We start from the raw sequence: 16,069 nt of genomic DNA, 5'->3' as shown, positions 1-16,069 counted from the left end.
GTGTGTGTGTGTGTGTGTGTGTACAAAACACACACATACAGTCTCCCTCTCTCTCTCTCTCTCTGAGAGAGCACTTGGCTACAAAAAAAACTTCTTCTTCCCAGTTGCTCAATCTCACTCCTCATTGCCTTCTTGAACCTACAGTACTGTGCAAAAGTCTTAGGCACTTAGATGTTTCACAAAAATATTTGTTTTAGATGGTTATTTAATGTCTTCTCTATTAGAGTCAATGGGAAAGAGCATATTTTAGATTTCCAAGCATTCCTTTTGCAAAAAGTTACATTATTACATTAAGGGTTTTGTATGTCTTGAAAGAAAGAAAGAAAAGTACACTGTACAAAAGTACACTAAAGAAAGAAAGTACACTGTCTGAAACTGCTTGTCCCAAGTGGGGTCATGGCCAAGTGGAGCCTAACCCAGCAACCCAAGGCTGGAGGGGGAGGGGACACACCCAGGATGGGACACCAGTCCATTGCAAGGGACCCCAAGCAGGACTTTGAACCCCAGACCCACCAGAAAGCAGGACCCTGCTAAGCCTGCTGCACCACTGCTCAGGACAAGTGGTTGTTGATGATGGATGGTTACTAAGCTTTGTGGGAAGTTTTTTATTATTTTTTTATTATTTTTGGAAACATTCTCACTTTACAGCTTTTTTCCCCAACCAAGTGCCTAAAACTTTTGCACAGAACTGTACCTCGCTCTGCTCTTCAACTCCTGTCCCATCATTCCCCAGTCCTGTTTCACATCTCTCTGATAACAACTGCCCACCTTGTCCCTTGACCATGATTTCAGATCCTTGCCTCTGTTCAGTTTGCTGATCAACCAACTATTCACCTGTCCCCGACCACGAAAACACATCTAGTCATTTGATTCTGAATAAATGATCCTGCACTTGTGTCCAACCTCCCGTGTCCTCTGTTCATCATGACAGTAATAACATTTATTACCATCTCTTTCTATGTCTCTCTCTATTATAAAAACTGTCTGAAAATGTGTGTGTGTGTGTAGTTACATTTATTATTATAATTATTATTACATAATTATATTGCATTATTATTACTGTGGGGGTGCGGTGGCGTAGTGGGTTGGACCACAGTCCTGCTCTCCGGTGGGTCTGGGGTTCGAGTCCTGCTTGGGGTGCCTTGTGACGGACTGGTGTCCCGTCCTGGGTGTGTCCCCTCCCCCTCTGGCCTTCCGCCCTGTGTGTTACTGGGTAGGCTCCGGTTCCCTGCGACCCCGTATAGGACAAGCGGTTTGGAAAATGTGTGTGTATTATTACTGTGTTGTTATAGTAAAGATGTTTTAGTGTATCCGAAATGTTCCTTTAATGTTTTTTATGCATAGAAAGGTACACGATATACGATATAGTAAGACATACATTTGACAAACTGACGTTAGATGCCCACCATATGCATACCTTAAAGAGAGACTGAGGACACGGAACTCGTTCGTAATTCGGGGACTGCCTGTAAAACAATGGACACAGGACGCTATTTCCTCATGTGTTCAGTTTCTCCACTTGCAGCCTTGCAGTCGGGCCTTGGGTCAAGGGAATCCAGACCTTAATTGTTTTGCTGGGGGGGAGGTGGATATAGCCCCACTGGTCACTCCGTGAGATTTTTTTGGGAAACTTTTTGGAGGATTTGTGAAGGAGACCATCTAGAGACGGTTTTGGCTTTTTTCACTTCTTTATGTCCAAATGCAGTTCATAGCTTTTGGGATCCAGCTTCTTTAGACGGGGATCGCAAGGTGCTTGTTTCACTTTCGTATTTTACAACTGAGCTCAAATCAAACGGTGCTCCGGAAACCAAAATCAAAAATGAAAAGGAGGAAGTTAAATGGAAAATTAAAAGTAAAGATAAAAAACACAGCGTACTGAATGATGGGACCCCACTGTAAGCGTTAAGGAGGAAAAAAATGTGCTCTGAGTGTGTCTGTGACAGCCACTGCGTCACAGAGCCTGCGTCAGGGGCGGGGGGTGACCTGAGCTTTAGGGAGAGGGTTGGAGATGGGAGGGATTTGCCATTGTGTAGCCAGCAGATGCCCAAATGTGACTTACAGCTGGCTAATAACAGACCCAGAGAGGCAGAGGGCAAGCCTCACAGCTGGGTACTGAGTCTGTTAGACAGCAGGGGCCGGCAAGGGGCAGGGCCACACCGGGACACGAGAGAGCTGAACGGAGGTGTAGGGGTGGCAGATGGCTCGGGGTTGGGGTACTTTTGTTATGCGGCAGCGAGGAAGGGGGAGGGCCGGGAGGGGTTTCCATACACAAGACTCCAAAACTCTAGCTGACGGAGTTGACGTACCGAGGGGGTGTGTGTGCTGGGGAGGCGGAGGGTGCAGGGTATGCTGGGGATGCATATGTGCGTATGTGTGTGATGGAGTTAGAAGGGGGGGTTTGCTTTTCATGTCGAGAGCAGAAAGGAGAAGGAGAGGGTGGGGTGGGGTTTGATTTCAAGATCAGCTAGACAGATTGCCAAGCTGCCCTTTTTGCTTTTGAATGTGTCCCCCTGTTGTCGTCCTCTGTTGTACTTTCCTTTCTCTCCTCCTTTATTTCTGCTTTGCTCTGTTTTTATTAGTTTTGTTCTGCCGTGCTTTTGTGCTTGCGGGTTGGCTTCTGTGTAGCGCTCTCGGTAGGAATGGGTCTGGGGAGACGCCCTCGCAGGGTCTGTTGTGCTCCAATAAGGGTGACCCAGTGTTTTTCCCCTTCGTTTCTTCACAGCCGCTGCTGCGAGAAGAAGAGCTGCGGCAACCGAAACGAGACCCCCTCAGACCCGGTCATCATCGACAGGTGAGGCCGGTTCCTGAATGCACGCGGACGTTTGAGTCCCGGCCGGTCGCAGGTACAACACGGAGCCCTGCAGCGGCTCTGCTCCGTGTCACTCTCAACATCCAGCACTCCGGTGTGTACTTATCCTGTTTACTGGTCCTGAGTCATTCCTGAAAATGATCAGATCAAACTGTCCAGAATTATTACAATTCATCCTGACCCCATTCCAAAGTTCACTGCTAAATCATCCTAAATGATGCCTAACATAAGGAAAAACTTATTGTAAAAAAAATGAAACAGACAGAATAACAGTTAATAAAATTATATATCAAATACATCTGAAAAATAATCATGTCGTAAAGTAAACTTATTGGCAGAGAAGTGGGAGGTGGAAAGATTGATGGAGCGGGTGACATTTTCAGCTCTTGATTTTATTTGTGCTCACAAAGACTACATAGTTTGCACTCTGGTTTTCGACAAACCCGCCACAAATGAAATATCTTTCCGTCCTTCAACACGTTCCACAGGCTTTAACACTTCAAACTGTTTCTCACAACTATGAGCCACTTGTGCACACTTTGTCTCTTTCTTCTCCTTAGCCACCACTTTCTTTAACTGTTTTTTTTCTTAAGAACAATTTTTTTTTCGAAAATACAGCACGATAATAAATAAATGAATAATTAGACAAAGAAATGATAATGGTACAAAAATGATACAAACAGGAACAGGTGGAAATATAAACCAGACGGTGAAGCGCCAGACCGCTACTGAGGGTGTGGGTACCATGTTCCCACAATGCTTTGCACCTCACCGTGTCTCTCACACAGCTGCTTGCTGCAGCTTCCCAGTGTGGTTTCAGTTTGTCTCACTGCTGTGAATGTCGCTGTCCTGGACTGGATGCTGGAGACTAAATGATGAAAATCTGGACTGATTAATGATAAGATCTATTAATAATAGTGGACCAGATGTTTGAAAAGCCAGATAACAGGGGAAGAGTGTATTCCTTCCTGCAAAGGTTGGCATGTGCATTACAGCGTTACAAGAATCCAACTTTCCCACCCTGACTCTGGTTGACATGGAATGGGAAAAACTTTGCTTAGGTCCATAACGTGCTAGGTCTGCACCATCCATTTGAGATCCCACAAATCAATCGTCACATTTATTGGCTGTAAAGAAAGGACTGGGGCCCTGGAAGGAGAGGGAGCAGCAGGGGAGGAGCCTGGGGAGTTAGGGGTAGAGACCTGGAGGGCCGGATACCTGGAGTTCCCCGGCTTGTTTGCGTTACCATGACTCCGTGCTCCCTGGCTCCTTTCACACAGCGTTAGGGAATTACGAGACGTAAGCGTGCATTTCAAAGCACGCCAGCTCTGGCTGCTGCAGTTTCCTTCTCAAGCACTTGTAATATATCTGTTTCTATTTACGACACCCATGGTCGTCTTTCAGTGTCCTGCTTGTGCAATTGGAAATTGCGGTATTTCTAAATTCCCATTTCCTTTACTCATTTTTGCTTGTTTGTCCACGGTTATGTATTGGACCTTGTTTATTGCTGTACCGGCTTTCGTCCGTCCCCTTGCTGTTTAATGTTTCAGTTACTGCATCTGGGAGAAGGTGACGGAACATTTTGACCTCTTTCACATTTCGTATCAAAAAATACTCTTTGGCTTTGTGAAATAGGGAAGAAGAAATACTGAAAAAGCCCCCAAATAAAGCACTTCTTACTTGGTTCTGGATTTGTTCTAAACATGCATGTAGACGTGTTGTGAAAGTAAACGTTGAGCAAGATCCCCCTTAACTCTTCCTTGGAGAAACACATTTGTCAACAACTTTGCATGGCATTAAATATGGTTGCTGAAGATGGGTCTCACCTGAGATTACCTGAACGTTGGTGATGATGTTGCCATGACAGTGGTTTTCCTCTCTCCCTGCAATGCTCTCTGTCTTGGTCTCCCTCTCCCCCCAGTGGACAGTCTCCCCCGACTGCCCCCCCACCCTCTCTCGCTCCTTCTCGCTCACTTTTTTTTACCCGTCTCCCACTCTTCTGTTCAAGCTGGCTGCCTGTTGACAGTGTGTCTCAGAGGATCGCTGAAGATAGTTTTCTTATAATGGAAAAAGAAGTGGGCTGTTGTCTTTTGACTTTCCCAGAATTCCTCAGCACAGCTGTTTTTCTCATTTTGCGAATTGCTTTCCCAACGACCACCCCTTCTATCCCTCTTTCTTGCCATAAAAAAACACACATTTATAAGTTACTCTGGGGAGTGTGTAACATGAAGGATCTGTTTCACTGTTTGGTGTTGGCAGACTAATAGCTCTGTGTTTTGTGTGCGGTGAGGATTGAATCGGATCCTTGATGTGTCCTCTAATTGCAGATCGCAACCCTTGTGCTGGTAGTGTTGTTTCCCACCTATGAGAGCAGACACTTAACTCCAGGGGGACCCCGTTTGTGGGTAATTTGTTATTAGTGGGTGGCTGCGGCTCCGTCTGCACTCAGTGCACATTTTCATTCTTCATGAGCACTCTGTGAAATGTGAACCAGTTGCTATACTTGATGCTGGAGAGTTTAGTAAATCTGTGGTGAAACTGGATTATCTAATGCAGTGTGTGTGTGTGTGTGTGCGTGTGCGTGTGCGTGTGTGTGTGTGTCTGTTACATTGCTCTGGTCTGTGGAGATGTGTGAATGACTAGGGGGTTCAGTGTACTGTGTCTAACACTGTAAGCCACCTTGGATGAAGGTGCCAGCTGAATACTAGTTGACGGTCACTGTACGTCGCTTTTGGAGGAAAGTGTCTCTTAAATGAATAAATATTAAAGAGGAATGTGTGACTAGTTGCTCTTTGTGTCTTGTGGGTGTATACAGCATTGGTATGTTGTGACTATGCCTTAGAACACACTTCCATCCAAAGGGGTGTGTTCATGTCATTGCCAGACTGCTGCGTCAGTGTGTGTGTGTGGGTCTGTGTGTGTGCATGACCCCCATCCTAACCTTTCCTCGGGTTGCAGCTTGGTGCCTACATTATTAATGTGTCTGCAGCAGAGAGAGGAGTGCTGTTTGGTCCACTGTTCTCAGCCCAACACCTGTTCTCCAATTAACATGCGTAGGACCCGAGGCCACTCCGCACCTCCCCAAGCCCCGCCCCTCTGCTCTGTGGCTGCCACATGTGCCCAGCACCCGTCCTGCTCTCCCTCAGTCTGCCCCTCCTTCAAATCCCCATTAGTTTCTTCATTGTCCTCTGTCTTTCTTGCTTTCTGCCCCTGCTCACCACGTCATCAGCATATTGGCATGAGCATCCACAGTCCCTCTTTCCTCTTTCCTCTTTATCCTTCCTTTCCTTGCGAGCCCTCCCCTCCCCTCTGCAAAAGCCCATATTTTCTCCAGTGCACCCATTTCTGTCTCAATTTACAATAATTAGCTGGTGTCATTAGAGCTCCTCACAATGTCATGGGATTTAGAAATCCCAAAACCTCCTTTCTCCCACCTTCTAATCGTCCTAACATATTATCAGGGCCATGGCCTGCTTGCTCTTGTGCCTTCCCCTGCTGCTGCCCCTGCCCTAATCCCAATTACAGCGAGCCAAACAGAGGGAGACGGCTCATGGGGCAAGGTGAGAAGGCGAGTGGAGGGGGGCTGCCATCGAGGGCTCATTATGGGGCCTGAGTGCTAGCGGGGCAGTGACAGCGCTGCCACTGGCCCATTTAGGGGCAATCGCTGAGAAAATGGCGTGACTGGCATGTCGTCCTTGCTACCAGTCACTGCCACTTACATCCCTCTTGACTTTTGACATTATCTCACAAGAGCGATGGGAAGCCGTTGTGCTATAGCCCCTCTTGCTTAATGGCTCTACATTCAGGACATTTCATCTTGGTGCCCAAAGTGTCTTTCCATTCATTGAACATGTATGAAAAACCCTGAGCAAAATTATTTGTTTTTTCTTGACTGAAACTTTCAGCTTGGCTTATTGTCATCCATTATTTACCTTAATTCATGCAGCTGACACTTCTTGTCAAAGGAAAAATGTGTAATGTTAAGCTACTGGCAACGGTTTACCATTTTTACCATATCAGTTTACTGTAATTACCTTGGTCAAGAATACTGCAGAGAAGCTGGGATTCAAACCTGGACTCTTGAAGCAGCAGCGCTAACCCAGCTTGGGATCAAAGAGCAGCACTAAGATTGTTTGAGTCCTACCTATCTGACAGATCCTATCACGTGGTCTGATGGAGCTCTCGTTCTTCTCCTCTGCCTCTCTCAACCGGTGTCCCGCAGGGCTCGGTAATGGGTCCTCTTCTCTTCTTGATCTACACCTGCCCCCTTGGCCTGGTCATAGCCTCCCATGGATTCAAATACCACTGCTATGCTGATGATACCCAGCTCTTCCTCTCCTTTCCACCCGGAGCACCAGACATTTCCGCACGCATTGCCTGCCTGTCAGACATCTCTGCTTGGATGTCTGATCATCACCTCCAACTCAACCTCTCCAAAACAGAGATTCTTCACCTCCCAGCTGGTCTGTCGTCCTGTCACAAGCTATCAATCAAACTGGACAACTCACTCATTTTGCCTACCTCCTCGGCTAAGAGTCTAGGAGTGACGATTGACTCGAGTCTATCTTTCTCTCAGCCACAACCCAGACCTGCAGATACATCCTCCATAATATCCGCAGGATCCGTCCTTACCTCACAACTGACTCTGCCCAACTACTTGTCCAGGACATGGTGACATCCCGTCTGGACTACTGCAGCTCTCTCCTGTGTGGCCTTCCCGCTGCTGCATCAAACCTCTGCAACTGATACAGAACGCTGCTGCACGACTTGTGTTTGACTTGCCAAAGCGTTCCCATGTATCTCTGCTACTCGTTTCTCTGCACTGACTTTCTATAGCTGCCTGGATCAATTTCAAAACCCTGGTTGTTGCCTACAAATGCTTCAATAGAACTGCTCATAGCTATTTACAAGACTTGGTGGAATGACCTTCCCCTCTCACTCAGAACTGTAGAAACTCTGTCTACATTCAAGAAGGGTCTGAAAACTCACCTTTTCCGAACTCACTTCCCCCATGATCTCTGAAGCTCATGTACAGTGTAAATGTTCATGTACCGTAACTTTATGATCATGCCCAGATAAGCCTTTACGCAGCCGCTACTCCTGTATTGTATGTAAATGTTTGTGTACTCTTTAAAAAAAAAATGTAGGAAGGTGATCAGGATTAGTCTATCCTAAGTTTTGTGCACCTACTCGTGCAATGAACATCGGTGCATAAAGCGGAAAGAAACAAACTAAGTTTAGTTAAGAATCACGTCTGCAACTATGTCTCTCTTTTTTCTAACGTAATGCACAAATTGTATTTTCTCTGAGATGTATGTCACTTTGGAGAAAAGCATCTGCTAAATGAATAAATGTAAATGTAACCCCACGCGAACACCCTGTTGGAGTATCTTTAATCCATCAGGTTTTCATCCACTTCTTACATCAAAACAACAAAAATATGAGTTAATATAACGTTGGCATGGGCATTCAGAGGATGTCAGCTTTCCCCAAATCTGCAGTTACTCTCATTGCACAAAAGTACCGGTAGCTGTGGCTGGTGCAGGTATGGATGTGCTGCATAAGTAGGAAATAAGAAAAGAAAAATGTTTAATGTTGTGGTTGCAGCTGGGTCTGAGTGCCAATTACCTTTCCTGGATCAATATATAGACAGACGAAAAGCAAAGAAGAATCTATGGGATGAAACAAAAAAGGGGGGATGCAATCAATAACACGCGCTATCTCACTAATTGATCGCGTTTTTGCGGGGGGTCTTTTTCTAACAAGCTGAACAACAGGAGAATAATCGAAGGGAATTCTCCAATCTCGTCAATATTCCTTTCCCACCCCCCAAGATGACTGACGGCTCTTCCTTGACGGAACACCAGGGAACGAACAAATACGATCTGTGCACCGGAGAATTTCTTCCAGCAGCTACTTCTTTTTTGGACTGTCTCCAGCAGCGGTGGCAGCGGCATGTTTACTGCAGCGGTTGAACCCTTCATGGGATGAGCGCTATTCACACTGTTGTGTGTACAATTAATGGTCTGCGGCTGCTGGCGTTTTACTGGCTGCGAAGCAGAGTCTCTTTCTTTTCATGTCATCTTGTGGACACCATTGATGGCCACCACTGCTTTCAGACTGGCAACTTGTTTGTGAGGGATAAGCGGCGTTGCTTTGGGTTGGAGCAGCCGTTACACAGTCACTGTTTCAAGCTCTACTCCAGTGTCTTGTACAATGTCATGATGTCATTTTACGTTTCCAGAACAGATCACATGGGTAAAGTAGTAATGATCAGTAAAGCTGAAGCTCAGGTTTACTGACTGTTAAAATTTTTTCTTGGCGGTCTTTGGTTCCGCTTTCGCTGCACTTCCCACCCTATGTAGAGAACTACGGTATTTGCCTTAGTCTCCTTAGCTGCATGCTGCTGTGTGTAGTGTGTGGCTCCATCTGCCTCACCATTTGTATGTGTTTGCCCATCATGACCTCTTTGTCTCTCATTGAAATGTTTGGCTGTTTATGACCCATAACTGACTGGTGTATTCCTGCGCTAGACAACTGCTGGAGATAGGGGGCTTTCAGGGATCCCCTATGGGGTCAGTTCACATAGCTGTGATCCATCACTATGCCGACACACCCCTGCTCTTGGAGGAGGAGAACACGGGTACGCCACCACTTTCTTGGAGGGCCCAGGGAGCACACTGGGAGGATCTGTGCGGGCGAAGTGAAAAAATTATTGCAAAAATATAAAGGGCTGTGCTGTTTTTTTTTTTTTTTTTTAATGGTGTCATGTTGAAATTCCTCACGCCTCCCAGGAGCACACACAGCAAAGGCTGAGGATTTAGTAACCATGTAATATGATCTCCTTCATTAGTTTGTTTGTGGTAGGGAAAGGCTGAGCTTTCTCAACTTGCTGAACACAGCGTCTCATCATCGGCATCAATAGGACGTCATCACGGAGAAGTTTTGGAAGATTACTCCTAAGATGCGTTTAAATACACTGTTACCCATTTCAGCCACAAAGCCTGCAGTTTTGACCCATAAGAAACTAAAGAATAGACATGACTCCCATCTAAGCAAGGCCACACGAGTTCTCCACCATCACAACTGAACCCTTAGCAGATCCTTGACAGTCCCTCTAGACACCCTGCTGCTGATACCCTCCTGTTCAGAGACTCTTGCTGGGGAATATGTGAACTGATGGAGAGGCCAAGGTGTGGGCAGCTGGAGATTGGGGCTGGGAGAGCCTCCCCAGAGAAACTGCAGGCGGAGAGCGGGAGACAGAGAGACGTCAGGGAAGTGGGACAGGAGGCATGAGGCACAGTGCTTTAGGAGCAGAGCAGAAAGATGAAGATCTGAAAGATGCACATCAGAAAGATGAAGACCTCCAGGAAACTACTTTTGGAGCCTGCATCAGTTTCATGCTGAATTTTTATGTGAGACAAGCGCACACTAAAAAAGAAGATAGGGAAGGTAATGCCAGTGTGATGAAGCTGCGCAAAAATGGGGATTTTAATGTTTAGACAAGTAACACTAACCGCAACGCTCTGCCCAGATTACAAGAATGTAAGGGGTGTATGAGCACTGCCGGAAATGGCCAAGTGGATCAAAATCCCAATGAAGGTATAAAAATTGGTAAAACATCACACAGGATGTGTGTAATAAAAAGAAATATTAGGGCTGGTAAAACACGTTTAACACATGTCATTGGTTAACTTAGGAAGTGCAAAGTTTGGACAACAGGAGTTGTGTGTCGTTCACCTCCAGCAGAGAACATAATTTCTGACATACTGACATAATTTTTGCTGGAGTCCTGTGGTACGTAAGAGGAACAAGAAGAGCAAACCACTTCTGTTATTCAGAGGCCAAAATGTGGCATCATATATGGACACACAGACACACACAGCCCTGTCCTTTTACAATGGACAGTGCTGAGTAAAACAAAAAGGTGTCGGAAACACTGCGCAGGAAATTAGAAGAGACTGCAAGAGGGCTAATGTGCGGGAAACAGAGATTTTTAAAGAGACGGGGAGGGGGGTGCGCTGAGGGGGGGCTGTTGTTCTGCTTTACACTACTGTTCCCCGAGTACCGCCTGCTTCCAGAGCCAGTGGGGGCGCTGTAGCGCGACGAGCAGCAGTGCTCTTCCGCCCGTTTGTGGCCAACAGGTCTCTCCATTGGCAGCGAGGAGCTGAGATTAAGTACAAAGGGGCTGTTGGGGCAGCGGGGGGGGGCAACACAGTTTACGTTAATGAGACGCTATGAAGGACCGTGTGTGGATGTGGCCAACCATGCTGGGACACATTGTGCTACTTTAGTGAGAGAAACCCCTGGTAGAAAGCCAACAAAGAGCGTCTCTAAAATGTACGAGGGTGCTCCAAAGGCTGTAGAGAAGATCTTACAAGTGCAGCAGTGCGAACACGTTCCAGCAGTGCGCCGGAGTGACCGTTTGCCTGTGCAGTCAACTGATTGCTCTTGTTTTTACTGTAGACACAGTGGAGTTGACATTTTAGTGTTATTTTACTGGTGCAAAGAGGCACGTCGGTGTGAGCAGCAGGGCTGGGAAGAACAGCAAGAACTAGATGTCCGGTAGAGAACATGGTGTATTGACATGGTGGCTGAACGGGTAGCGCTGGTGCTTCACAGCACAGGGGCTGTGAATTCAGACGTGGGTTCAAGAAAGGCTCAGTCTGTGTAGAGTTTGAATGCTGTCCCTGTGTTTGTGTGGGTCTCCTCCAGGTCCTCTACTTCCCTCCCACAGTCAGGCGACATGTGTTTCAGGGCAGTTGGTGACTCTAAATTGCCTGTTGTGTGTTTGTGTGTGTGTGTGTGTGTGTGTGTGTGTGTGTGTTGCACTCCTCTGGTGTATAGATGGGTGAATGACAGTAGACTGTGTAGAGTAGTGTATTGAGCACTGTAAGTCATTTTGGGCAGGAGTAATGGAGGTGTGTCAGAGTGTGTATATGAACCAGTTCTTCAGAGACACTGACAGCCGTGAGCAGAGTGATAAGATCCATGTCCCCCCCCCCCCCCCCACCCACTGGGCCAATGTGAAGTAGAACTCAGTGTGACTGGAAAACTCGTTTAATTGTTTGTTGAGTCATACAGAAAGCAGCTGATGTCACTGCGCTGACAGTGGGCTCTTTCTGCCGGTCTGCCTCCCTTTGTGAGCAGAGGGTACCGATCACATGTGGAACTTGCCTTAATTGGGCTCTTACGCGCCTGTTTACTTTAGGGTCATGGTGGGGGTGTGTGGCTGTTGTTTTTACTGTTTATAGGAGGGTTGTCCAGGTGGGGGTGGGGCCGGTAAGTCCGTCAGAAAGGTTTTAAATCCCCTGCTGACTTAACGATGCTGACCTGTCCCCGATGCCGGACCGCTTGTTTGTTTGTTTATCCGAAGGTCAGAAGTCTGGAAGGAATGTGCTGCACAGAATGTGTATTTCCTGTTTCGATCCCCCAAAAGGGCAAGTAGACAACAAAGATGAGTGAGTAACAAGGGTCACGTTGAGCAATTCGAAATGAAAGGAATCAAAAAGCTCCTTTGCAACGTTCACATCCTTACCTGGTTTGGGTTCCTCCACCGAGAACTTCTCCAACTAGGAAGCCGTGTAGGCCGAGACCCAAACTGTAGGGATGGTGGGATGTTACCCAGGTGTTTGGATAACAAAAGTCAGCTTGCCCACGTTCTTCTGTGCACACGTGTGTGCGTGTGTGTTTCCCGCTGTGCGGCCGTGTGTGCGGGAATGCTAATGCTACTGATGAATCCGTCAGGGTGAAGGGCGGGGGGGCGGTGTGGCTGTTGACAGCCTCCCAGCAGGCCTGCTGAGCACCCAGCAGCCCCCCTACTGGCACCCCCACCTCCCAACCGGCACCTCTCTGCGCCTCTGGACATTTGCTGTGGATTAGCTACGGACAGTAAATTGCTGCACTTTGGAAAAGTGAGCGATTCCATAAACGTCTCTTCACACATCCCCCTCCACTCGAGCCCCTCCCGGGCAGCCCCCTTACTCTCTTTTTTCCTGTCTTCCATCTATCTTTCGGCTCGTTTCTACCCCCCCCGGACATTTTTGCAGTCGCTCTTGTTCTTCCCCAACTCTAAAGATGCTCCTCCGTGTCCTTTGTCCCCCGTTGGTCGGTTGGTAACTGACTCCCTGACCGTTACCTTTGCATTCACTCATAGAGCGGACGATTTTCTCCAGAGCGACACACAACCCAGAGTATGCAAAAGTGTATTTCTCGATAGAAAAGGACTTGTACATGCAAGTGTGATATTTTTGAAGCACGGGGAGTGTGTCCAATACGAACAATTTCTCCGGCACATGTTACGCAAGTAGCTGCATACAGAATTGATAGGAAGCGCAGAGGTGATGGGGACAGATGGTGTGATGCCAGTTTACAGAGCTGGTAGGAGATCAGGAAAGAAGTGGGTCTGAAAGAGATGGGCTTTGGAACCCTTCTTTGATGTTGAAAGGGATTCAGCAGCTCTGAGGAAGAGAGGGAGCTTATTGCACGGAGTCGAAACCTGGAACCTACGTACTTTCTGTCTGGGACCCTTAGCGAGTTCTTCCCTTCCCACGAAGCAAGTCTCTTCCACCTCTGTCCATGCATAACGCTGCTGAAGTACTCCTCACTAGGCTCCTGTCCCTCACCATCTCTCCGGCAGTTGGTGACTCCCTCCTTGACATCTTTTGTTTTGTCTCTTCCTCCATATTTCATAGCTTCCCTTTAGACATCCCCCCCAGTCTCCCCCAGTGTAGCCTGCCTGGAAACAGATGTTGTTTGTCAGATCCTATCATTACTGGCTAATTAAGAAGACGTCTCTCCTCGTTCTGTTATTGCTCGCCTTTCTATTGATTCCCGCGAACGAACATGCCGTTCCCAGTCTTTGTTCTTCTGGTGGGGGGGTTACGAACAGATTTCGTCCTTCAGAAGACAGAGAGTCCGTCTGAAGCCTGTTATGCAGTTTTAAGAACAGGATGAGTGACACTTCTGAGAGGTCAGGGTGAACGGAGGCCAGCGTGCGTGCCTTTGCGTGTGCGTGCGTGCGTGTGTGCATGCTCGCTTTTACATGCTGAGGACAGATGCTACAGGTGCTGCGCTTCAGCGCTCAAAGCAGCGAGCAGCGTTGCCCGAGCATAGCCATGTGGTAGCATTACTGATTTACTGCACTTGTGCTGTAGCAGTGCGGTGCGCTTGACCATGTCTCACCTTCCTGCTACTTCGCCGAGGGCATTTTTTCACATGATTCTACACTGGGGTTCAAACCCCTGTTTGCTCCCCTACCATCTGGTAGACAGTACCACAGCATACAGTCCAACAGCACCAGGCAGAAAATTTCTTTCCTCCAAATATTGCCTTCTCATAAACAGTTATCCTTTGCATTCATCTTACACGTTACACTCAAATCACATCACACTGATATTTATACTACAAACATTTCTGGAAATTTACATTCTATCATTTGCTGTAAATACTTCACAGGTACCTTTGCATTTCCTTTCAGTTTAATGCGCTGCTACTCATCTGTTACTGTTAATATCACCCGTGATAACAATTTTGTACTATCTATCAGTCCTATATGCAGCTACCCATGTGCTGTATGCTGCTCTAAATGGTTACATCACACACACTGAACATCTGCATCTATTTCTCTGTCCATTGGTGAAATGCACTTTTCTTCCAGAGTTGTAAGGCGCCTTCAGTGAAAGCATCTGCTATATAAATAAATATAAACGTAGCGCTTATCCATTAACTACTGTGTCTACACATTATCCCTTGGAATTCACACAATATATTATAACTAACGCAATATAAAATGTTTTGCCACTGCTACCTCATAGATCAGTGGCTGGTCTTCTCGTATTTGTACTTACAATCATGCCTTTTTTTATTATTATCTATTGGTAATATGTATGTGTATTTGCACTTATAAGGTGAACCGTGTTGGCTGTGTGTTGTGGCACCATGCTGACTCACGTCACGTCTGAACCTGTGAATTGTACACCAACCTGTGTGCAGGGAAATGGCGATAAACACAGAGATAAATAAATGCCTTGGAGAGGGCTACATTTTTGGAAACTCTCCTGTCGAAACCCTGCATAGGTTTTTAGGAGAGAGGCACCAGAGTGTTATGATGTGTTCTCCCCCCTTTGTTCCACTGTTCTTCGTGGTACCAAGCCGAGGCTGCTGGTACTACAGCATTACCAGACATCGTAAATCACAACTGTTCATTAAATGTTTAGGTTTGACACAATTAAGATCTCTGGGGCAAGAGCGCATCCAATCTGCCTGTCAGACATTAAAGACTCCCCGCTGTTTTTTTCTACGGTCTGGGTACGATAAAGGAACGTTCGGGCTGTGCAGCTATCTCACTGGCTACCGCTCATTCCTACCTCAGTCTGTCAGTTTTCCAGAAGATGACGTGTAGCTGCATCCGTCCTTCCGTGTGGGAGATCATATATGAACGAGAGCATCAGAAGTGACAGGAGAGGTGACGGCACATCATAAGGGCCGTGGGATGGGATTAGGGCAGGGATGATGCTCAGGGTACGGAGCACCTTCTCTACTTCCAGGTAACAGAAAGCAAGCAGAACGAGGTAACTTCACAGCACTGTGATGGTTCAGTATCTTGTGCTGGTCTCACAGCCCCTGAGCTGCTTCTTTGGATGCTGGTTTGAATCCCCTGCAGAGTGTTGTGTTGATTGCACGTTCTCTGCATGCTTGCAACCCAAAGATGCATGCAAACAAAGGAAAACCTGCACCCTACCTCACCGCGATAACCACGTTGCTCAAATTTGACACCATGACAGTAACTCCTACTTTACAGAAGGAACCAGGATTCTAAATGGCTCCCAATGGCTTTTGTGCGCTAACCACATTAAAAACTAAGGGCAGTGCATTCACGAAGGAGATGCCAAGTCTAGAAGGTGAGTCTGTTGCCTTGTAAAGGTGATAACTCTATGAGGCTTGTGTTGTTTTTCTTGCCATTTTGGACAGATAAGGGGGCAGGGGACCGGGTACGGGGTGTGCAGCTAGTGTGAAAGGTCCCACCGTGGTATGTGACGGAAGGGATATCAGTTTGTGGCGGGGGCTCTGCGCCCCATTAGCAGGGTCAAAGGTTGGCTGCCCCAAGGGTTGACCCTGCTGACCAGTCTGACTTCGAGTCTGCTAAGGGACCTTGGGGACGAGGGGTATTTATTACCGCTCCATCACCTCTTTCTGCCCACAGCCCCCATCGTCTCCTAGCTCCCCCCAAAGGAAAACAAGCACCCCCCACCACAGCTC

General features: G+C 47.2%; 1 protein-coding gene across 2 annotated transcripts in view; it reads left to right on the top strand.

Annotated features, from left to right (window-relative positions):
* Positions 1 to 16,069, top strand: part of ebf2 (EBF transcription factor 2) — a 40,743-nt gene that overhangs the window by 10,171 nt on the left and 14,503 nt on the right. For both annotated transcript variants that reach the window (XM_018748986.2, XM_018748985.2), the window contains exon 6: positions 2,723 to 2,791. In XM_018748986.2, the coding sequence (XP_018604502.1) occupies positions 2,723 to 2,791 (69 nt within the window). The remainder of the gene's footprint in view (positions 1 to 2,722; positions 2,792 to 16,069) is intronic.

Source organism: Scleropages formosus, chromosome 19, assembly GCF_900964775.1.
Source record: "Scleropages formosus chromosome 19, fSclFor1.1, whole genome shotgun sequence".
In the NCBI taxonomy this organism is placed as follows: Eukaryota; Metazoa; Chordata; class Actinopteri; order Osteoglossiformes; family Osteoglossidae; genus Scleropages; species Scleropages formosus.
The sequence above is the reverse complement of the archived record's forward strand: the minus strand, read 5'-3'. Positions and strand labels throughout refer to the sequence as shown.